The sequence below is a fragment of the Microtus oregoni genome, unplaced genomic scaffold, assembly GCF_018167655.1.
Source record: "Microtus oregoni isolate MIOR12 unplaced genomic scaffold, Mior012 000060F_ref0000265, whole genome shotgun sequence".
NCBI classification, from domain to species: domain Eukaryota; kingdom Metazoa; phylum Chordata; class Mammalia; order Rodentia; family Cricetidae; genus Microtus; species Microtus oregoni.
In genome coordinates this window covers 7,631,191-7,656,363 of record NW_024543870.1, presented here as the reverse complement: position 1 = coordinate 7,656,363, position 25,173 = coordinate 7,631,191, and the positions used below count along the sequence as shown (strand labels likewise).

Sequence of the window (25,173 nt, the reverse complement as noted above, 5' to 3'; positions counted from 1 at the left end):
AGAGACATAATGGAACATTTGATTTTAGCCCCTGGATTGTGTTTTCGGTTCCTATGCCGGTATCTCTCTCCCATTTGCAAATACAAGTAGGGAGGAGGAGACCTAGAGAAAGGAGATAGGAGAAAGAAAAGAGAAACCAACAAAAGTGGGCGGAGACCCAAGGAGGCACGTGAGAGCGGCAGAAAAGGAAAGCTGGTCGCCGTAACTACCACTGAAGCTACTAAACCAATTTTAATGGACGCCGTCCTTATTACACGAGAGGAAGGCAGAAGGCTTGGGAGGCTTCGAGGGAAAGAGCACGTAGGACAAATCCTCCTCACACCGCAAGCTTCCTCTTAGGGATGACCTTGATTTCTCTCTGCCAGAGCAGGTGCTACAGATGTTTAATTCTCTGATCAGGTGGTGCGTCTCAAATCCTCTGTTTTCATAAACATTTTGGACATTTGTTTTATGATTTAAGCTCATCTAGACTCGAGGATTTGGACAGCAGAAGGGAGCAGACAGAGTAGAGGAAAGCACCTGTATTTCTACAGGAGAGAGAATTAAACCTCCATCATGAGCACAGAGACACAACACGAGGTGCTTCCGTTATTTTGTTTATCATGGCCTGTCAGGACTTGTCTTCCAGCTGCTCTGAGCAAGTTACCTTGCTCTAATTTCATTATTGTCTTTTTTTCCATAATCCCGGGGCTCCCATTATGGCTAGATAATTATTTTGTCACCTCTTAGCCCCATCTGTCCTTTGGAACAGGTCATGGAGATTTAATAAGGCTTCTTTTTACCCCCTGTCTTTCACGATTAGGTGGTGTTTCTTGAGGAACATGGAGACAGTGACTTAAGCAGTTTGTACCAAAGACATCCGATATGACAGATCCAGGATGCGGAGGGAGACTGGCAGGTGGAGAAGAAGCCACAGAGGAGTCGTTGGCAGGACCTGTGTGTATCATCTTCTCAGTTTAGAAGCCCATATGGTGCTTCATAACGCTCGGCTCAATTGCTATAGAGTTTTTGTCTATATCCTATTAAAAATAAACTCTATTAAGCAGAACACTTAGGATGAATTATGAATTTTGTGTTAGAATTCACCACAGTGTTTTTAAAAAAGAATATCTTGAGTTTAATATAAACTGACCTTGAAAGATAAATCGGGATATGTATTTTTGTGTGTGAGTGAAAAAAAAAATAGTACCTCCAAAAGAAGTTGCCACCATTTAGTTTTCAAGGACAAAAGGACTATATGCCTTTGACTGAGATCAGTTTAAAGTAAAATTTTAATGTTGTAAACAATATTAAAACCAGAATATTACAAACATCCCCTTCAGCACTCCTTACCTATAAAGGAGGTATGCACTAGCTTATTGTGGCTTTGATGAACCAAGGTTTGAGTCCTAATCTTTGAGAACAAGATATTTATTTATTTATTGATTGATTGATTGAAACAAGGTTTATCTGTGTATCATTGGCTGTCCTGGAACTTTCTTTGTAGACCAGGCTGGCCTTGAACTCAGAGATCCCCCTGCCTCAGCCTCCCAAGTGCACTTCGTTCTGATTTTTATTTTTAATTATGCAGGTGTGTGTTTGTCTTTATGTAGGTATATGCACATGAGTACAGGTGCTCATAGAGGCCAAGGTACTGGCTCCCCTGGAGCTGGAGTTCCAGGCAGTTGTGAGCTGCCCAACACTCTGCTGGAGTCCACCTGGGACCCTCTGAGATGCAACACACTCTTAACTGCTGAGCCATCTCCTTATTCTGAATTCTAATCTTAAACCTTGGGAAAGAGCCACATAGAAGAAATTAGCTCCTGAGCTTAAGGATTGTGTAGTATGGCTGATCTGGAGGGTAGAACTGTGCCATCAAGTACTGGTGGCTCATTACGATGGTCAGGGATCAACGAGAATCTAAACTCATACTTAGTATGGTATTCATGAAGTTGTCTCTTTAGTTTTTCAGAAAAATTTGGGGGAGATATAAATCAGTACAATTAAGATTTGCCTACTTGTATTGCTACATTTGCATCTCAGCGGCTTTCACTGTCAACATTTCACAGTCAGCTCCGCCTGACAAAGCCTTTGGATGGTCTTCAGCACGTGTGTGGGGCGTAAGAGGGGACCAGGCTCTCCCCGATGGCTATCCCTCCTACCGCCTACAGCTTCCTGGTTTGTAATTGGAGAGAACTAGAACAGCTGCCTCAAGCAGAGTCACTCAGAACAACCACAAAAACATATGAAAAAAGGGATACGTCAGGAAGATGAACAAATGGCAATTCTCATAGATAGTCTCGCCCAGAGTTCCTTTATTATTAATGCCTCACGAGGTCTGGATGTTGGACCTGGAAGCATATGCTTTTTTTTTTTTCATTTACATGGTACCCTCCTAAAAGATAAACAAATGATTTTGGCAGAAAAGTCAAAAGGAATGTGGAAGTTGAAGAGCATACAAGTTTCTGTCTTAATGATTGGCTTTTATACACCAGATGGACAGCCTCAGCAACCAAAGGTTTATTGTCCATTGACGTCATCTCAGAGTGCGCAAACTCTGAAGATATGCCACTAAATCAAGAGATTTCTATCCCCCCAAAATAGATACGGCCATCTTATTTTCTTAACGGAATAATATAATGAGCTATAAAGGATGCAGTGAGATTCATAGGAATCGATTGTGTCTGTGTGTGTGTGTGTGTGTGTGTGTGTGTGTGCAGGCTTGTGTGTGTAAGTTAGAGGACAACCTTGGGCATTGCTCTTCAGACCTTGCCTACCTCTGTTTTGAGACCAGCTGTCTCAGATCTGGAACTCACCCAGTGAGCTAAGCTGCTGACTAACGAGCGGCAGAGAGCTGCCTGTTCTCACCTCCCTACCACTCAGTTGTGAAGCAGTCACCAGATGTATGCAGCTTTTTAAGGGTAGGATCGGGGACACATTCATGTCCTTGGGCTTGCGAGGAAATCCCTTGTTGACCTAGTTCTTTCCCCAGCCCCTTGAGAATCTTAAAAACAAGAAAATAGAAATAAAGTAAGATATGGATTAGTGATCTATTGAGTATTATATGTAATTCAATTCATGTGTTAAACTTACCTAAAATTTTAATTCATGCAAAATGCTAGATATTTCCAGTAATTTTTTCTTTTTTCAATTATTATTTAATTGAAATTATATATACCAATTCCAGTTCCCACTCCCTCCTTTCCTACTGCTCCCTCAATCTTCCCTCCACGCAGAGAGTGTAAGGCTTCCCATGGGGAGTCAATAAAGTCTAGCACAGGGCTTTGAGCCAGAACCAAGGCCCTCCCCACTATATCTAGGCTGAGCAAGGTATCCCTAGAAAGAGAATGGATTCCAAAAAGCCAGTTCAAGCAGTAGGGATAAATCCTGGTCCTACTGCCAGTGGCCCCTCAGCTGCCCCAGCCATATAACTGTCACCCACATTCAGAGGGCCTAGTTTGGTCCTCTGCTGGTTTCCCCATTGTCAATCCGGAGTTAGTGAGCTCCAATTAGCTCAGGTTAAACCATTTCAGTGTGTATCCCTATCATGGTCTTGAGCCCTTTGCTCATATTATTGGTATTCCCTCTTGTTGACTGGACTCTGGGAGCTCAGCCCATTGCTGTGCTGCGGATCTCTGCATCTGCTTCTATCAGTTGCTAGATGAAGGTTCTGTGATGACAATTAAGATAATTATCAAGCTGATTGCAGGGGAAAGCCAGTTCAGCCCCCCCCTCTACTGCTTAGAGTCTTAGATTTTTGAAATGTTTGTGATTTCCCTGTTATCATTCTTGCTATTGACTATATTGCTTAGCAGCATAATCTTTAAGTAAAAGAGCTTTCAGGTGTGCTGTTAAGAAGCTAGTGTGAGATTTCTCCACTTTCTTTATGAAGGCACTTACTTCTATGAACTTTCCTCTTAGCATTGCTTTCATAGTGTCCTATAAGTTTGGGTATGTTGTGCATTCATTTTTGTTGAATTCTAGGAAGTATTTAATTTCTTTATTTCTTCTTTGACCGAGGGGTGATTCAATTGAGCACTGTTCAATTTCTGTGAGTTTGCAGGCTTTTTTTTTTTGAATTAGCGTTTTTGTTGAATACTAACTCTAAGCCATGATAATCCAATATGATACAGGGTGGGGGGTTATTCTGCTTTTTTTTTTTTGAATCTGTTGAGGTTTGCTGTGTTACTGAGTATGTGGTCAGTTTTAGAAAAGGGCCCCTGACGTGCTGAGAAGAAGGTATAATCTTTTGTGTTTGGGTAAAATGTTCTATAGATGTCTGTTAAGTCCATTTGAGTCATGACATCTGTTAGTTTTCTTAATTCTTTGTTAAGTTTCTGTCTGACTGACCTGTCCATTGGTGAGAGTGGGATGTTAAAGTCTCACACTATTAGTGTGAAGTTTGATGTGCAATTTAAGCTTTAGTAATGTTTCTTTTACATATGTGGGTGCTCTTACATTTGGGGCATAGATGTTCATGATTGAGAAGTCATCTTGATGAATTTTTCCTATGATGAGTATGAAGTGTCCTTCTCCATCTTTTTTTTAAATTGATTTTAGTTTGAAGTCTATTTTGTTAGATATTAGGATAGCTAGACCTGCTTGTTTCTTAGGTCCATTTGATTGGTAAATCTTTCCCAACCCTTTACTCTGCAGTAATGTCTGTCTTTGAGGTTGAGGTGTGTTTCTTGTTTGCAGCATAAGATGGATCCCACTTTTGCATCCATTCTGTTAGCCTGTGTCTTTTTACAGGTGAATTGAGTCCATTGATATTAAGAGATATTAATGACTAGTGATTGTTAATTCATGTTACTTTTTCAGTGGTATTATTTGTGTGTTTCTCTTCTTTGGGGTTTATTGGTGTGAGGTTATCTGTTGCCTATGTTTTCGTGGATGCAGCTAATTTTCATGGGTTGGAGTTTTCCTCCTAGTACTGGATTTGTGGATAGGTATTGTTTAAATCTGCTTTTGTCAAGGAATTTTGTTTTTTCTGTCTATGATAATTGAAACTTTGCTGGGTATAGTAGTCTGTGCTTGCATCTGTGGTCTCTTGGTGTCTGTAGCACATCTGTCCAGGACCTTCTTGCTTTCATGATTTCTTTTGAGAAGTCAGGTATTATTCTGATGGGTCTGCCTTTATATATTACTTGACCCTTTTCCTTTTCAGCTCTCAATATTCTTTCTTTATTCTGTATGTTCAGTGTTTTGATTATTATATGGTGAGGGGATATTTTTTGAACCTGTATTTTGTGTTCTGTAAGCTTCTTGTACCTTTATGAACATATTCTTCTTTAGGTTGGGAAAGTTTTCTTCTATGATTTTGTTGAATATATTTTCTGCACCTTTGAACTAGAGTTCTCCTTCTTCTACCCCTGTTATTCTTAGGATCATTTTTTTTCAAGGTGTCCTTGATTTCCTGTATTTTTTTTATTAAGAATTTGTTGGATTTAACATTTTCTTTGAGCTATGAGTCTATTTCCTCTATTGTATCTTCAATGTCTGAGATTCTCTCTTCTATCTCTTGTATTCTATTGGTGATGCTTGCATCTGCAGTTCTGTATTTACTTTGTTTCAGTTTTCAAGTCTTGAACCATTTGAACTGTCTGCTTCACCTGTTTGATTATTTTTTCTTGGTTTCTTTAAGAGATTTATTAATTTCTTCCAATTTTTTGTTTATCTTTTCCTCTGTGTCTTTATAAAGTTACATTTAAGATCATTTTCTTCTGTTCGTCTGGGTTAGGGTGTTCAGGTCTTCCTGTTGTATGACCCTTGGGTTCTGATGTTATCATGTTGCTTTTTGGGTTGTTGAATGTATTCTTGCATTGGCGACTATCCATCTCTTCCTCCAATTAGTGCAGGCAGTCTTTGCCTCTTGGTCCAATCCTTGCAGTAGGTTCTGTGTCAGGGATCCTCTCTTGGATGGCCCATTGCAGTTGCTGTCTTGAGGATCTGCTCTTGGTCTGCCTTGCAGGACACTGTTTGTGTCGCAGGGAGCTTCTGAGGTCTCTGGTATGGTTGGGTTTGGGGGTGGAGAAAAATTTGTAGATTACAGGATCTGATAGATGGAGGAGGGGGATTGGGGCCCGAGGCTTGCCTGCTGGCCAGCTAGAGAGTCTGAGGCAGGTTGGGAGGGGCCTGCAGTTTTGCCCTGGTGCCTAGAGCCTGGAGACTGGGCTGTCCAGCTCTCTTACCTATTGGTCTGCTCTTTGCAGTCACAGTCTGTGTGTGGTGTGAGCTCTGAGGTAGCTTCAGTGATTTTTAAAACCAAATTTATTTGGAAAATCTACTTGGTAGAAGATCGACAATTTTTGGAAAAATTTTCTGATGTTGAAAAGTAATTTAGCCTTAAAGCATATGTTTATTTTTAAACAATGTGTCAGATGAATCTATTTTTGTTAAGTTGGACATAGTTTTAAAATCATAGAATGTATAATGTACTTTCAAATATTTAAATGTGTGTTTTGAAATTTTAATTACAAATTTTCATTTAAATCATATCGTTTTAGCTGTTATAAAACAACAAACTTCTTTTAAAAGATAACGCTTGACTTAAAAGTAATGCAGCAAAGACAATATAATTAACAGTCATACAAAGTATTACAATAGGTTCATGAATTTTGTTGGACATTTTCAAAAATTTGGCTAAAGCTTTCCAAGTGACCTTGATCCTGATGTCTGGGACTTGGAATTGAAAGCAGAATTTAATGTCTTGGTGTCCTCTTAAGTCAGTTATTTCATGCTCAAGTTACACAAAGGAACGTTTATGTGAGATAGTTTGGGATTATCACATTTAATTAATATTTCCTGTCTAACATGTACAGGTAATTAAGCCAGAGGAGATTTGCTTGTAAACTCCCATGGCCAAATAGCAAATTACTTTCAAGTTTTCTTTTATGTTCTGAACATTGATACTCTATAATCATTTAAATTAGCTTAAATATGAATGAATAAAAGAAAATGGACAACCTGAATGGCTTTAGAATGATTTTTATGAGCAATAATTTCTCATGAGCATTGTTAGAGGCTGAACTTCAGAACACTGCAGTGAGGCCAGTAGGGTCTTTGTCTTGTCCCTTCGACACCTGACAATCATTCCCAACAGTGTTCTCTGCATCACACCTCCGAAATAGCATGGCAGCCTGGCAAGGTAAGTCTTGTGATAAGCATTTTCTATCTGAAGAAAGTAGAAATATTAAGTGGTATCTTCTAGACTTTTGAGTTGTAAGTTGTGGGGTTGGGATTGGATCTGAGTTTACCATAACCTTCTTTGGCATTGATTTAAAAGATGAATTTACATATAGAGAGTGTCAGGGTGTAGACTACCAGGGAGTAGGGTCAGAATCTCAACCTACTGTTGTGAATCCGAGCCCAGCAAGTGCGTTACCCAAGTTCCCTCTGTGCCAAATGATTGTAAAAGCCTTTATCATCTGTCTTGTTCATGTAAATCATGTGGAGTCAGTAGTAGCTGTCAGGAGGTCTAAGTGGGCAGTTAATGTTTTGGCAGTATGTATCTTCTCAGATAGGTATACATCTTTTTGTAGTTTTTGATTTTATAGTCAACCAATCTTATTTCACTTGCCTTTCTCCCCTTCTTTCTTCCCCTTTTCTTTCTTCCTTATTTCAGTTAGTTCAATGACATAATTGTGATAATTATTTCTGGAATTTCAGCCAAAGACAATAAAGGAGGCAATTCTGTTTTCTTGCATAGAAGAAGCATTACTGTGCATGAATATTCAGCATTTTATGGGGCTTTTGGGTGATGGGAGGCACTATGTGTGCATATATACATATTTGCTACAAGAACATGGTCATATGTTTTTAATTTTTTCTGTTAATGTGAATTAGTAGCAATGTAAATAAGTATACATTTATGTTTATTGTATTTATTGGCAATTATTAAGAGGATGAAAACCCTATGCCAATTTTTGTTAACCTGTGTACACATGAAAAACCGTAAAACTAAGACAAGATACAATATTTTTAATTTGATAAATGCAGACTTAAGTGAAAATGGAACTAATTTTTATTTTAAAAGCATAGAGAATGTGATCAGCTCATATGACATTTGAGGCGTATTTGTTATACATCATTCTGGCTGACTAAATATTTGGCAAGGTTTTGAAATGAGAGCAATTAGTTCCTTGCAAATAACCTCCCTCCAAGTTTCTCATTTCTTCTTTCATCATTATGCCTCTTCTGATTGCTGGGCAGTTTTCAAAAATTGATTTGATGTCAGTAATTTTTTTCCCAGAACTTTAGGTCAGTGTTTTACTTCTCCAAGAATTATTTGCATTTGAATATTTTTCTGCAATGGAAAGCTTTCTCCTCAACATAATTCTGGGCATCATTGAGGAAGTAGGGGAAATATCTGTAGGAGGAAAATGGCATCTTTAGTTTATCTGAGTGACAACTCTCTACTCCTTTGCACAGAGCAGGCCACAGAGCTAGAGACATAGCCCAGAGGTAGAATAGTTATCTGCTACATTCATACCCTAAGGCAAAATGAACCATGAAACTAAAAAATCATTTGGTAGTTTTTTACAGGTGTTTATTAAATATTTATTTTGTCATCACCAAATGTCTATAGTAATATGGCTATAGTCATATTATTCATGCTAAGTTCTGAGTATGATATGATAGAATCTATAATGTGCTGAACAATAACACAGACTTCTTTTCTGGAAAAATGAAGAATAATAGTGTAGACTATTACAAGTCTAGCAAAATATTATTGCATTGCCTACTAGCTAGTGAATAGTGATCAAATTATTCTGAACGCTGTAATTAAGGTTGGGAAGATTATTTACTTTTATTTTGTTGGATTTAAAGTTAGTAGAGTTAATCTTAAAGGTCTTTCTTTTTGAATTGAAACTTTGGACACTTTGGTTTGTAACTCACTCACTGCCTCTGGAAGCTCATAGTTTGTTCTGGGACTCAATGCAAGCCCACTCTTTGGCCTAACAGCTTGATGGAAGACAGAAAACCCATAAACCTCTCAAGCATTTTTTGATGTTTCTAGAACCTCCTCTGTTTGTGGTAGTGTGTGTTATGTGTTCTTATTGTTGAGAGGCCGCTTGTTTGTTTTCTCAGGCCGCCTGGCAGCTCAGACCTGAAATAACCACACAGAAACTGTATTAATTAAAATCACTGCTTGGCCCCTTAGCTCTAGCTTCTTACTGGCTAACTCTTATATCTTATTTTAACCCATATCTATTAATCTGTGTATTGCCACGTGACTGTGGCTTACCAGCTAAAGTTCTAGCATCAGTCTCTGATGGGGTGGCCTTCTTCCTCCCTGACTTCAGTTTAGCATCCCCCCAACACATCTATCTAAGTTCTGCCCTGCTATAGGTTCAAAGCAGCTTTTTTTTTTTTTAAATTCATTAATGGCAATCACAGCATACAGAGGGGAATCCCACATCATGTTCTTTGAATTTAGGTGTGATTCAGCCAATTGGGAATTTGTCATGAACAAAATAAACTGTGTTTGTAGGACTTGCCTTATTTCATGGCCTTGCTAAGGGAGTCCTTTTAGAGATGCTGTGGGCATGTTGGCCATTCCCATCTATCTAGATCAGCTTTGTAGATCTCAGGCATAGAACCAGGGTACACAAAGACAGAGCCAGGAGTGCTAGGTCTGGTCAAAACTCACCTCTACCACATTCTCTACCCTTAGCTTATTGATTTTTGGTTTTTAAATATTGATTGATTACTACTTAAAATGCAGTTTTTAAAAAGTTGCTGCTCTATTCATTTTCCTCACGTCTCTCTCTTCCTTTTAAACAGAACTGGTGCTGAGTACAGCAGAGGAGGACTAGGCCTAAAGTACTCTCAAACTAGCTAAAGAATGATCAAGAATTTGGAGTTAGTGTGGGCTACATGGAGCAAGCTTATCTTCAAAAAGCCGAAAGAAAAATGAGACAAAAATAAAAAAAATCTAAATTTATATTTTTGAAGTTTTCTCTTGTTTAGAATCTATTTATAAAATAAAATGTTGATTATATTTTCAGTAAAAACAAAACACGTGGAAGGAGCAAGTAACCGAAGTTTTTTTTTTTTTTTTTTTTTTTGTATCAAGAGGAAAGAAGATGGATAGAGTCTACTTTAGCTTTTTTTAAAAGTCAGGGAAGAAAATAAATATATATAGAATAAAAATTCCTCAATTAAAGGGCACATGTCAAAATAGTTTTGTACCTCGTGTCTCTTACTCCTCACTACCGTCTATGGAGGACACAGCTGTTCACACATGTCTTCAAATACTTAGTTTATCATAAGCATTGTTCTAAGTGGACAGACTCCTCAGAAAGCAAGAGAGATCGAGTACTTATTTTCGGGTGCTTCCATTTGAGAAGGAACAATAGCCCACCCAATATACCAAGAGTATGAGCATAGGGTAACAGCATTGGAAATGTCACCCCAAATCATCTGGTATTTTAGATTGAATGGCAGATTTGGTTGCAGAACACATTTGCTGATAGAGAAAATTGTCTCGGAGAATATTGCAGGAGCAAAGAAAAAGCCAATGAGGGTGGACTAGCTAGAGCAAATCAGTGTGAGGGAGAATAGGCATGGCCAAGAGACTCAGACTGGAGCTCTTGATAGAGGCCACTACTTTTTGGCTATTATTTACAGCTTTAGGAGCATATGTGTGGAGGCTTTTGACATGTGTTTTTGTTGCTCTTGAGTAGATTGCTAGAAAATCTCATTGTGTGCTCACAGCTGGTTTTTTTTCAGAAGAAAATGACCCATCACCAAGTGCCCAAGGAGCATTAAAGTCATTCCAGGTGTTACTTTGGCTTACAAATTAACCATGACCTTTTTTAGTTCTTATTTTCCTGAGGCAGTTTAAATTAAATTTTCACAACTATATAAAAGATTGCCCTTATACATGCATATTAAACCCTGCTTAACAAGGTAAACGAAGCACTTCTGAAACATTCAAAATACCCACCTTCCATATTTGACTGCAGTGTCTCAACTTTCCATTCTCCTTGTGTAGAGTTTGGCGCCATCATTCCCTAAGTTCTCACTAACTATTTATGTATTTCACACTTGTAATCGTATTAGTTATTTCTATTTCTCTATTGCTCCCATGATAAAGACTGTAACCAAAAGGGACCTGGGGAGGAAAAGGTATATTTCAGCATATAACCTGTAATCCATCATGCAGGGAAGTCAGGGCAAGAATCTGGAGAGAGGAAATGAAGTAGAGACCATGGGGGAATGCTACTTACTGGCTTGCTGTCCAGGGCTTGCTCAGCTTGCTTTCTTACATAACTCAGAATACCTACCCAGGGGTGGCACCCTTCACAGTGGGCTGCCTCATTAGTTGGTAATCAAAGAAAAAAAAACAGACTTGTCTCCTACTAATCTGATGAAGACATTTTCTCAATTGAAGTTTCCTATTCCCAGAAGACTTTAACTGATGTCACTGACAAAAAACTAAGCAGCATAGTAAGTTAATGAATGAATGACACCGCATCCTAAGCTCATACAGTGCTCCATTCCACCCCCCCATGTTACTTCCATGAGTCACACAGACTTATTGTCAAATACCATCCTTTTTATGAGTATGCCAAACTTTATGAATATTCCAGAAAATGGGGGTTTAAGTAGGAAAGCACCAGTGCTTTAAGTCTCATTTTACATGCAGGAAAGGATTTTATGGTACGTGCATCTTAAACATTTCTAGACCTTGATAATATTTTGAACAAAAGAGAATAAAACTTTCATTGCTTCATCTCTTTCCTTGATATGTGGTATTAAATGACTTTTCATCAAAGTTATGGAGTGTGGAAGAATATGTTGACCTATACTTGATCAGTTAAAATTGTACTAAATATAAATAACCAGAACACTCCAGCTCTCTATACCAACTGTCCATTTCTCTCTCCTTCAGGGACTTTGTTGTTCATGTTTTGTTCATATTTTAAATGCTACCTTCTACTAACTTGCTTGTGTTTATGTGATGGGGTTACTGAGTATTTTCTGTACATACTTTAGATATGAACCATTTGGAATTATGTTACAAACATTGAAAATATTTTTAATTTTCCTTTGAGGATTTTGTTGTCTCTCTGGAGAGTGTGAACAGACTTACTGTCTGTTTTAGCCAAATATTTCCCTCTAGTCTGATATGCTTATTCTTCATTATAGAAGATTTTTAAGATGTAAGAGCTAGCTAGAAATATGCCTGAGTCATTGGCCAAACAGTGTTGTAATTAATATAGTTTCTCTGTGATTATTCGGGTCTGGGCAGCTGGAAAAACAAACAAACAGTCTGCACTTACAAAGATTAGGGTTCCCCAGCAATTTTTTCTTCAATATTACTTGTGATTTTATATCAAATGTGAATTTCTTGCATAAATACTATAGCTGGGTAATGTTTATGTATCTGACACGGCAATCTCTCTTTGACTATACACATTATTTGCACTTCCTATAGCTATCAATATGTTAGTACAGAAGACTGTCATGTTCTTTTGTGTTTGGCAGCTTTTTGTTTCTGTTTTTTTTCCCTCCATTTCCCAGTGCATTTATTAAACAAATCTTGACAAACCTTATTTTGATTTATTTATACTATTTAAATGTGTTTTCCTGAATAGTTTTTCCAATAACATTCTAAACATCATATTATCTACATATACTACCGCAATGTCGTTGTTTCATCAGCTTACGTGTGAAAATCTTAACATTTATAACCCATTTAGTCTCTTGTTTATAACAGGGTTATTTTTTCCAGAGATGCTTACGTCAATATCATGTGATATTATATCCTTTTTTCATTTTAAAACTCAGGTGTACATAAAAACTGTAATATTATCTATACTTTTGCCCTCCATGATCTTCCTCCTTTTCTGAGGTTCTATTTTTCCTTTGATATCTTCCTTTTGGTGTAGGGAATTTTCTTTTGGCATTATTTTAAAGTAGGTGTTCTGAGATACATTTTCTCAGAGTTCCTTTATCTAAGATGTCTTAATCTCACTGAGGATATTATTTTGTGTGTTGACAGTTCTTGTCTTCCAATCCTTCGAAAATGTTCTGTCGCTCTGGGTGCTGTGACTGTAGAAAGCAGACCACCATCCTACATCTGCTGTCCCCTGTGACTGCTGAAGAAACCACTGTCCTTCTTGCTGTATCTTCGTGGTTGCTGGAGTTTCTTTCTCCATGGCATTCAAGATTCTCTTTTGTCTTTTTTCCAGATGTTGACTGTGAGCTTCTTTGGGTTTGCTCTGTTCATTTTGTTAACATGTGTGAATCTCCAGATTTCTAGGAAAATTTTGCTCATTATTTTTTCTATCTCTGTTCTTTTTTTCTTTCCACATGAGTCCCCATTTCCTACATGGTCTTCTGTGCTCTCTCAACTGTGTTAACCTGAGCTCATACTGGTCGTGTTTGTTTCCCATCTCATGAATTCTTTGTTGCTTGATTTCAGTGGTTTCAAAACTATGTATTTGTGCACATTGTGGTAATTTAAAGTGATCCCTATTTTTAATCTTTTCCAGAAGCAGGAGTCTGAATTCATTTTGAATGATAAATCATTCTTTGTTTCCAAAAATCTAGATCCTTCCTTCCTTCCTTCCTTCCTTCTAGCTTCTTGGAACTATGTATTTAACTTCTTTTAAATTTTTTTTTATTTTTATTTTTTGTGTTTAACTTCTATTGTGGTTAGATTCATACATCTTTTTTAGTCATTATTTTTCTATGTTTCAAATATATAAATCTGTACAATTATTACAAAGGAGTATATAAGTTGTATACTGTAAGAGATTGGTGGTTCTGAATATGTCACCATTTATCTTTGTCACATAGTGATGGTTTCTGGCTATAAAACTGGAAGCTTTACATTATTTTTTCAATTATTTAATATACAATGTCTTACATGGAATGCAAATATTGCTCCAAATAATTAAAACTAGTTTACCTATGAGTAAGGATATAGTTTCTAAACAAAATAAACACCATCCCTGAATACAAAACATTAATACTTCACACTAAATGATTAGGGCAAAGATGTATTATTAGTAAACTTGAACAAATAAATAGAATACAAATTATATGATTATGAAATTGCAACAACAATGATGAAAGGTTATAGTCATAAGGCAATTATTATGTATTATATGCTATTTTAAATTTAAGTTGGTTAACTTATTTACTGTGTCAGATCCATGAGAAAGTGATGATATTAACCTTATTTTGCCATGTAAAAAGAGACACAAAATAGTAATTGATTAATAAAAAAAACCCATGTTGCTCTTTTAGTAAAAGATCAGGAATTCTAGCCCAGGTAGTTTGTATTCAGGATCTACTGAATGCCTCGCCAGCAGCAGTAGATACTAAAGTCAATCTATGAACTTCTGTCATCGTTCCTGAACGGATTGTCATTGAACTAGCTTGAGCCCAAATAGAGTTAGAGTGGGAAGAAGGATTGCCTGCCTAAGAGGTAGGATGTGAGCCAGCTCTGATTTGGCCTCTGTTCAGAGTCATTTTTGGCCCCTCCCCTCTTTCCAGAGCTCAGAGTGGATGTTTTATTATGCAAAGTATACTTTGATTTACAGGACTCCATCCTGATCTTATTTTTTTTTTGTCAGAAGCTTTAGATTTTAGCTTAAATTCATCAACAAAACATCTCAGTATTTCTTAATATACTCATTTCAAAAAGTTGAACACTATTACTCAGGTTGTGTTGATTAATTGCAATGTGATTTGTTGTATTTTTGTGTCATTAATGCATCTTGAAGACCAATTACAAATAAAGAAAGTGATATTTATTCTGTACTATAATGGAGAGAATATTTTGGTGCTGAGATTGAAAACTGTTTGGGCCAAGTATTTAGGCAATGAGCTGTTCTATCTGGTTCATCACTGACGATTTTACTTTGAAAGAATTGCACAGTTTTTGGTATCCAATAACTCAATCAGTATACCCCATCATATTAAACACTAAGAAATGGCAGGATTAATGGTAAAAAATAGGGCACATGAGTTGTAATAATGGATTGAGACTTCTCACACAGACCTCATGGTTTTTTATTCTATATCTTACAATGTTATTCAATAGAAAGGCTTAGAATTTCATGGATTATTTAGAAAGTTATTTGTGGGAAAGATGTTTTGTATACTCAAAAATTTTGGTATTATATGTCATAAATAATAATGACATTTTATGCATGTTCAGGACTATAGTTTACCTTGGAGAACAGAATTCAGGTGGTTTGTTTATATCCATTAAGAAAAATCAGAGAGAATTTACTAAAGAAATATATCTAAGATGATAAATGAAGGTATGGCAAAGGTAAAGTTGTGACCTCTCGAGCAAAGATGAACTTGCGTTGGCAACTCTGACAGCTGCTCATGGAAGTAAGTTTGAGTGGAGAAAGCAGCATTGACACTGGCGACACTGAGTCTGATGAAGCTGGAAATGAAGCTTACTGAGTTAAAACCCATTCATTTATAAACCAGAAAGCGGTTTTTGTAGTTTTGCAAGAGTCCTTTGTATATTCATATCGCAGCTTTGACTATTAGATGATGTCAGTGCCTTTTGGACAGAAACACTTCTTTTTTTTATTGGAAGTTTTCTGCCAAGAAAACAATCGCACTCCCTCTAAAGACTAGGTTTTAAATCCAGAGCATTTGTTGATGCTGTCTCATCCGTGAAGCAGGAATGTTACCTACCTTACAGCACTTTTGGGTAAGGCTTTTTAAAAAGCTGTATGTATTAAGTCCCGATGCCTACAATGCCTACACATTGAAATCCTCACTAAACATTGGGTGTTATTACCTAACTGTCTTTGGATACCTGAAGACTCAAGATACAGGGCAACGGGTAAGCCTTCTTGGGTGAGTGAATGAAACTGCATGTGCGCGTCCAAACTATAAGAGGTAAGACTTTGGAGGACATTTTTTTCTTAGCAGTTTGCAGACAGCAGCAGATATGATGGCGCTCTGCTCAGGGTCTGTGCTTCTTTCAAAGAAAGCTCCCCATGTGTTGGAAGCTTGGCAGGCAATCAGTTCTAATTCCTTTTATGTCCACTTTCTCTCATTTTTCTCCTACCGCGCACAAACACCACTGCGTCAGTTTCGCTAGTCTCTCTCTCACTGTCTATGCAGGCACGCGCGCACACGCAGACAGACACACAGACACACACAGACACAGACACAGACACACACACACACACACACTCCTTCCCTCAACATGCGCACACACATGCATTCACACATGCGCACACACATGCATTCACACATGCGCACACACATGCATTCACACATGCTCACACACATGCATTCACACATGCGCACACACATGCATTCACACATGCGCACACACATGCATCCACACATGCATTCACACATGCGCACACACATGCATTCACACATGCGCACACACATGCATTCACACATGCATTCACACATGCATTCACACATGCATTCACACTCGTTTTATTTTGTTTAGTTTGAATCCTCAAAGGATTCGAGGAGCAGGCTGAACGCAGCTGCTCTGTTTTCCCTGGTTAAATTGGCAGTTCCCTACTGTGTAGAGTTGCTAGGAGAAGGTGAATAAGTGTGATTACAGCATCCCTTGATGGACATACTCTCTCTGTAACAACCTGTGGAGCCCTGGGGTCTGTCTTCTGTGTGGCTCTATGTGTTATCTTTCTCTCTGTTTGTCATTATTATTGGCTGCTTTTGTTGGTTGGGGAGGGGATCATGCTCTGTTTTAAAGTGTCGCTTCTAGTTTCATTAAGAGACAAAAGCCTTGGTATTTAAACAGGCACTTTCTTCTCAGGGCGGTGCTGCTGGTACCACTTCCGACCATCTGTTTTCATATTACAGCCTGCCTTCCTTCAGTTGCTAGGGAGGAATTCAGCTTCGTGGGGAGCGCGAAAGTCATTCACGTTTCTCTTGTGCATCATCGGGCTTGCAAACTGTAGGAATTCTGATGTGCTTCTGTGCACGCCGCAGTGACAGATGAGCTGCTTGGGGGACAGCCTGAGCAGTCGGTCAGTAGTACAGTAGCAGCTCACATGTGCGGATCGCTCCCGTGAGGTCAGAGCATCCGTTTATACCGCTGTCTGCTTGAGGGGGGGTGATGTGAGCAGAGGCTTTGCCTGTCAAAGTCGACAGCAGCTCTGGCAGGGGCTTCTCTCAGCTTTGCCCCTCGGAACTGTTTTGATAGATAGGAGATGCTACTGTGTGATGCTTGAGATTTGTCATGGACTGAGGACTGCCTGTTCTCGCGGCTGAAACTGACTGTAACTGTATTGCCCTAGGAACACCAACATGGGGTCCACTGATACGGACATCGATGACCTGGAAAACGCCACTTACAAGTATCTCATTGGAGAACAGACGGAGAAGATGTGGCAACGCCTGAAAGGAATGTGAGTAAGCTCTCTGCTCGGTCTTATGCTCGGTTATGCTTCCTCCCCTCTCCCCCAACAAAACCTGACCATTAGCGTAAGTGTGGCTGCTCACCTGACCATTTTGACATGAGTAACAGTGAGTGCTTGCGACTTTGGGATTTAGTGTTTCCTTTGCAAAAATTTTCTCTCGGAAACTAAAATGTGCCCATCCCAGCTACCAACTTGTTGAAAGCAAAGAGTTTTTCCTGTACCTGTGTGTTTTGTGTAAAGTAAGCTGTGACTCTGAGAAATCACTGCCCGGTTTTCTCTCCAGGGCTTTTGGTCCCCATTGTGTGTGCTATTTAGACGTGCCTTTGGAAATGTGGAGAAGGGTCGGAGGGAGGCTGCTTGCTGGGTCCTTCCTCACGAAAATAATCTCTCTTCAGGAGGGAGAGTGAGGATGAGATGGAGACGTCTTTCTTCAGGAAACAAAGACAGGATTAAGATAACAATAAACAACTTCAGCCCCACCGTGCTTATTTTTTGCTGGTTAAACTAATATTTTAGTAAAGAAATTGTCTATGTGGTAAAACAGTAAAAAAAAAAAGAAACAAAAGAGCATATCAAATGTATTGAAGCTTTGGTTTAAGCTAACCAGTTCAGTTCACCTAAGTACAGAATCGCTTCCAGAGTACTGACCAGGGCTCTTAACAGCACAGATCGGGATGTGGAATTATACTGAGCATGGCTTGTAATTACCTGAATCAACTTTGATTCCCGTGTTATCACCTTGATCTCCACCTCCAACTCCATCCCCTCTGATGTTCTGACCAGAGTTCTAGCAAAGCATTGCTTTGCTTTAATCATATCTCAGTTGTAAAATATGACCTAACATTTGGATAAAAATATTAATATTTATCGGCCATTGGGATTTCTTAGTGCATTTGCGTATCTCAAAATTCGGTGGAGCATTAGCTTTACAAAGACAGCTGAAGGACTCCAATGCTTCCTGGCCAGGAGGCTGCATCGGATTCCTGTTTTTAATGCTGGTGCACGTTCCCATAATGTTTCACCAAAGGCGGTATATGAATAAGCCTGATGTCACTGCTGTTATAAAGAATAGCTACATTGAAATTTGCTTAGAAGTCCAAATCCTCGCGACTTTTCTCCTTTTGGACATTCTGAATTTTGCCTGTATATGTAAGCTGTGCTCTCAGTGTCTTATACAGTTTCCAAGACTTGAAACAATCCACGGGACTGCAGTGTCTAGTATAAGAACACACCAATAATGCAAACAACAGTTAGCAGAGAATAACTTTTTAAAAAGGAGGCCATGTTTACAGCATGTGAATAAAATAGAAAAATCTGTTGTCAAGAGCCATCGGGGATTTAGAAGGCAGATTCTCTAGAGAAACAAATAATCCTGCTGAAACAGAAAGCAGTTCACAAATTAATTAGCATAGATGCAAATTAAGCATTATTAGTCATCAGATGATTTGTGCTCTAACCTAATGAGTGGATGAACAGCTGCACTGGGAAGCTGTAACTGAGATCACAACCTATTTTCGATTCTTCCTGACAGGACAGGATGTTTTGTTTGCTCTGGGTAGATTGTATTTCCATAGTTACACTAATGCACAAAGATGCATGGTGGCGACTTCATGCCTATGACTACAAACAATTAGAAGATTGATTTTGCGTGGACCCAGCATTTTAGAGGAAAGTTATCTGACTTTTCACTTTATCATTAGATGCCAGTTTCCGAGGAGGGTGATGTGGTCCCTCAACAGCAGAGCTTCATGAGTGGGCAGTAGAGTGTGTGTGTGTATGTGTGTGTGTGTGTGTGTGTGATCTATTACTTTGGAACTATAGCTACATAGAATCACTTAATGATCTCTAGTCAATTTGGTTTTTAAAAAACCATTCTTACCGATTGAAGCGACTCTCTGCTTCTATATTGAAGCAGGAGGAAATTTGCATTTTGGTTCTATCACTTTGACTTAAGGCATTTTCAGTATTCTGGGCTCAGGCTTGTCGAAGCCAAAAAGCTCCGAGTTTAAAATCTGCATGACTAATGACAAGCAAATGGTTTAATTATGGCCTTTTGTGTAGTCTGCACTCGGGGTGCAGTGATGCTCAGGACTCCCCATTCCCCTGATGAAATGCCTCTCCTCTTTAAAATGCAATTCTGATTCAAGTAGAATTTCACCTCATTAGCCTTGCTCCTAAGATTGCACTTTGAAGTGTTTGCAGTGGTAATCCTGGTATGCTCGGGATGCTAGTACACATTTGTAAAATGATTTTCTTATTGTTGATTAAATAGACTGAGCATTGGGTATTAGATAGTTATTTGGAAATGATTATATTCTATTACCCCCAACTTTAGGAACTCAGGGATGTTTTTCAGCATGCTATCTATTTTTTTATGCTATCTATTTTTAATTTAGCTTATACTATGTATATTTTAAGGTTAAATTCAAGTGGAGATTAAAACAGGTGAAATGTTTATCCATGCAACATGAAAAACAAAACCCTCTATTGACAGATACTTGGGCAGTTTTTATAGGGATTTTTATATAGTATAATATTTTAGACATGCACACAAATATTGCTGTGTAGCCCAGATTGCCCTCAAATATTCCTGCCTCATTCTCTCTAGTATTTGGATTTCAGGCGTATAACACCACATACCTGGTTTGTGCACTCCTTTGAGTATGTAGAAATAATTTAAGAATTTTGTAACACATGTGGAAAACATTACTAATATAAATTAAATGTCATTCTCTCTAGACCACTTGGCTCATTTCTTCCATTGGTCTCTTTAGTGAGTTTGGTGTCCATGCGGGTGTGTGCATGTGTGTGAACGCAGACACGTGCACACGCACACGGATACCCGAGGTACTGTTCTTGTGGTCCTCACTCACTCTTCCTCAGCTCATGTTGTGAGTTAGGGTCTCTCACTGAACTTGGAGCTTCACTGGCTGATGAGCAAACCACCTGAATCCACTTAGCCCAGCCTCCCCAGTGCCAGGATAATAGGCCGCCGTGCCCCTGTCTTTTCCCGCTGGTGGAAACGGTCAAGCGTAGGACCTGTGTTTACCTGGCAAGTATATTACCAGTATACTCGTCTCCCAACCCTCATCCTTCAATCTTTCTAAGTCTTTTTCATGTAATATTTGAAAAACCATAAAAGCTCATGTGACTCCCAGTCTCTCAGACCTTTGGGAGCAGAGGTGAAATAGTTTCCTATCCTCGTTCTCATAAAGGCCTCCGGGCCTCATGCTTCTGATTTTCTGGTCAGCGTTATTTTCACCATTTCCAATTCATTTGTTACCGCTTGCTCATCGTCTTTGATTGTGGAAATATTAGCAACAACTGTGACACCGGGTCCTTCATAAACTGTAATTTGAAATCATCATATCCTTATCCATAAGTTATCAATAGCTTAGGACTCAAAACAGTTTTCTACTTCTTATTCCATTTCACCAACAGCTTCAGCTCCTTGTGCGGAAGTTCCCTGTCGCTCTGAGGCTCAGCTGAGTCTTACAGATTAAGGGCAGTTTTCTGCCCACACAGGCTTGGCAGAGAAGGTTAATTTATGGTTTCTGTCTGAAAAGTTGATTTGAAAGGTTTATGTTCTTTCAGTTTGTGGTACTTTTAAAAAAAATCAGAAATAATGCTTTTTCGTGTCTTGATACTAAAGTCTCTTCCTTGTCCACTGGTACCCACAACTGTGCTGTGCATATAGGTAGCGACATTGATACTGCTTTTTTCTTGTGGTGCTGCTGTCTCAAGAATTCAGCCCGAGTGGTAAAAACATTTCCAGAACCTTGGTCAAGTAAAGTTTTCAGTGAAAATCATGTGAAGTTGTCAGAGCAACCACCCCAATGTCTTCTTCCACTGTGCACTGTGGTCCAGCAGACATGATGAGAATCTGAACTCCTCAAAACCAGCAACTCGGCAAAAATTAAACGCTCACCACTTCATAGGACAATGTTTCCGGCTCCTTCATGCCGTACGAGTGTAGGGTTAGGATCACAGGGTTTCAACCATCTCTTCATGGCAGATTTCCGATGTTTTCTCTGTTGCCACACATCTCTCCCGTCTTCGCGAATGTCTCCATATTCAGATGTGGAATTGTGAGCGTGGTGAAACTGAAGAGCATTCAGCCAAGCCTCTCCTACCTCTCGCTTTTACGGTAAAGGTCATTTATCAGCAGCGAAGGTGACTTGTAGCGAGGTGGGGAGTGGCTGAGAGCGGAGGAACCCCATCACTCATTCCTCACTGCCAGCTCACGCGCTTGCTAAAGGCTGTCTGGTGCGCAGTGCTCGCGGGAATCTGCCTGGGCTCCATTTCGAAGATCTAACAGCAGTGCATATTTAAACTAGGCAAAGATTGTAACTGGGAAGAGGAACCAGCAGCACATCCCTGAACTGGAATTCTACTTGAAGATAAAATGGCTTCATAGACAAGAAGAAAAAAAAAATCCTTTAAATCTCCCGCTTACACCCGTTACAGCTCCACCTGTTCGCACGTGAAGGTTGAGCATCATTATCCACAGGGTCTCTGTGTGCCTGTTTGGAGTTCCCTTTCATGCCTCCCGTTTCTGGCTCCCTCCCAAGCAGATCTGAGGCTGACTCTAAGAAAGGCTGCATAGCGCTTTTATTAATTTTAATAAGCCTCTTTTTTCAGGCAGCCCAGGTTGCTCTTGCTCACCTGACTTTAAAAGGGCAGTTTCCATGTAGTGAGCCCACAGTGTTCCTGCATTTGGTAGACAGCAAAGACCAGAAAGACAAGACTGTGTCCTGAAGAACCCAGGCTATTCCTTCATCAGGAACATGACCATCTAGAGAAATACTCAGCATCTCGGCTTGAATTTTACTTGTACAGAAAATTCTTGCAGACTTTCCATATTAGGCTGGCTTGGGTTTATAAAATAACCTAAACTTCATTTGCCATCCTGAAATCTACCTTCTCATAGGGACCACAGCTTTTGGGTTCAATTACCAAGTTCACTTTCCTTGTTTTGTGTTTTGGATTCCCTGAACCCGGCACAGTATTGACTCTAAGTAGGAAATGACAAAATAAAGCCAGATTGCTTAATACAAAGTTGGAGATGGAGACAAAATTTACAGTTGGAACAGGGATGGAGAAGATAGAAGTTAGCAAAGTACACTTTCCATGTTTTAGTTGCTAGAACTGTGAATATATAATATGTTCGTTGTCTTGTATTTTCTTATAAATGCGTCTAAGAGATAAGTCTCCCAAATTAGTTAGTCAAGTATCTGGTGAAGCATAAATTTGAGCATAGGTCTACTTGGCCTGAAAGATTATATTCATTTTTTTCTTCTAAAACAAACAACTCGCCTAACAAAGACATTCTCAGAATAGTTATCCAGAAACATCACCAGAAAAGGATGTACAAAGGTGCTTCTACAACAGTCCCCAGATCTCATGGTAGATGGGCTAGGTCCCACCACAGGTCCACACATTTCCCAATCTCTAGTACATGTGAGTGTTACTTTACCTAAAAAGCAAGAGTAAGGCATTATACAGGGTTAAGGTTTCCAAATAATGAATTCTTAAATAGGTCTCTTTTCCTGAATTAGCCAGGTGAATCCCATGTGGTCATAGAACCCCTTGGCAATAAAATTGAGACAGAGGAGGGGACACTGAGAGAAGGGCTGGCTTGGGAATCCCTGCATCTGACACAGACAAAGCAGGCCAGGTGCCAAGGAACATGGGGATCTCACGAAAGTAGAACACGAAGCCTTCCTGAGTCTTCAGGAAGAATGCAGTCTTGCTAAAACAGTGAAAACTGATGTCAGATTTATGACATTCCAAATACAAAACAATGGAACCTATGTAGTATTTAAGACACTAGTGATAGATTTGTTACAGTAGCAGCAAGAAACTAAACTGTATCTCCTATACAAAAAACTAAACTGTATCTTCTATACAAGAATAACACCGCTTAATAATTTGAACATTCTTCTCCTTTCCTTTTCCCCACCCCTTACCAGCCATGCACAGTTAACCCTTAGAGGTGTAGAACAATGGCCCATGATCCATTGGAACTGGGCAGTCTTGACCTTTGCCACCAAATGACCCCAAGAGTCTCTATCCTGTCTGGCTTACATGCCCAAACCATCAGTGTCTTGCCACGTTTTAATGTGAGGATATACAGTACATTAAATATACAAGTGTTATAAGAGAATATTTACAAGCTTCTTGGGGATTGTTAATAAATCTGCCCTTGTTCTTACATTGTTAAGCCTGCAACTATTTGATGGAATCATCAAGTGGATTGCTTTAAAAATTCATATTTTAGCCATCAGTCTAACTTGGTTTGGAGAAAAATCACCTCACAAGTCTTACTCTGAAGCACATATTTAAAGTCGTAAACCTCAGTTTGGATATAACATTCTGCTATTGTCTATGGAATAAAATACTTTCGTCAGGAGTAAGATGGCAATCTGTTATTTCTTACACTATCTGCCAGGCGACATGAACACGTTATTAATTTCTCTGAGCTTCACTTTTCTTAGCTGTAAAACCTAACTATTTTGTTCATCATTCACTTACTCATTCAATAAATGTCCAGTCTCTTTCTATGCAAGGTTCATGCTAGACACGGGCTTATTTCTAGTGGAGGAAACAAACACCAGACAACGAGAAGAGGAATTACACAAACCAAGTTAGCCTATGGTAAGAAACAGCCTAGGAACTTGAACCAAAGTTCCTTTAGGAAGGACTTTGGATGATCATGGATGGTTTCTCTCAGGGTACTTTCCAAGTGAAACAGAGAAAAAGTGCTACCTAGGATGTTAGGATGTGAGAGGACCAAATAAAGGCTGAAGTCCAGTATCTGGTGAGGGATGGATTTCAGAGTCCGGTCAATGGAGATCAAAATGTAAGTTTTAATGTAGTAAAACTTTCCTTGGCTTTGCTGTACAGCTTAATGTGTCAGAGGGTCTCTGACTGCTTCTCCCTCCCCAAATACAGACCATGATAATCTCCCCTCCTAAATTTACCTCCTGACTTGGAACAGATGAAACTTCACTTTCTCCAAGGGCGGATTTCTTCCCTACTCACTGAGAGGGAAACCTCTTGTCTCCAAGTCCAGCTGTGTCCATGATTCTTGGGCCAAACAGGTGCTCCTACTCATTGCAAAGCAGGGAAGAGGCCCAGGAAGCATCACCACTGAAACAGGCTTCAGCAAAGAGGAAAAGACTTGGGCCGAATGCTTTCATACCCTGAAGTCAAGGTAACAACAATTACATGAAGTATGTGACTGCAGCATAGCTCCTCCATGATGCACAGAAGGCCTTTAAGACACTGTAACCATCAATACTCCCACAGCACCCAACCTTCAAGGCAGGGCATCCCTACAACTCATTTGCTCTATGATGTTCTCTATGTCAATCTATTTTATAATATGTTAGTTTTCTCATACATAAACCAGAAATAACTCCTATCGTACAGATGTTGAAGAATTTAAATTAATCAATAATTATAAATTCATTTAATAGTATCTAATATTGCACAAACTTTAGCAGTTAAATTATTGTTGTTAATTTTGCATACTGAACCAGATTTTTTCATTTTGAGATAATTGGCACTATGTGATACAGGCTGTCTTGGAACTTGCAATATTCCTATCTGTGTATACTAAGTACTGAGATTACAGGCATGTGTCATTATGTATGGTTCCAAAATCCTGCACTTTGAAAGGTACTTTTGCTACCAGAATCAGTAGACAGACCAAGGTGGCCAATATAAGAAAACTTTCTCTTACCCTAGTGGACGCTCATAGCAGTTTCTCAGTTTCTTTCTCCCAGTCTGTTAA

At 39.0% G+C, this 25,173-nt stretch overlaps 1 protein-coding gene across 3 annotated transcripts in view; it reads left to right on the top strand.

Annotated features, from left to right (window-relative positions):
- Positions 1 to 16,837: 16,837 nt before the first annotated feature.
- The window catches only part of Pde1a (phosphodiesterase 1A), a 245,217-nt gene continuing 236,881 nt past the window's right edge, over positions 16,838 to 25,173 (top strand). For 2 of the 3 annotated variants that reach the window (XM_041639716.1, XM_041639718.1), the window contains exons 1-2: positions 16,838 to 16,982; positions 17,253 to 17,363. In XM_041639716.1, the coding sequence (XP_041495650.1) occupies positions 16,951 to 16,982; positions 17,253 to 17,363 (143 nt within the window). In that variant the 5' untranslated portion in view covers positions 16,838 to 16,950. Of the gene's footprint in view, positions 17,029 to 17,252; positions 17,364 to 25,173 lie in introns of all 3 variants that reach the window. The other variant, XM_041639717.1, reaches the window with a different exon arrangement.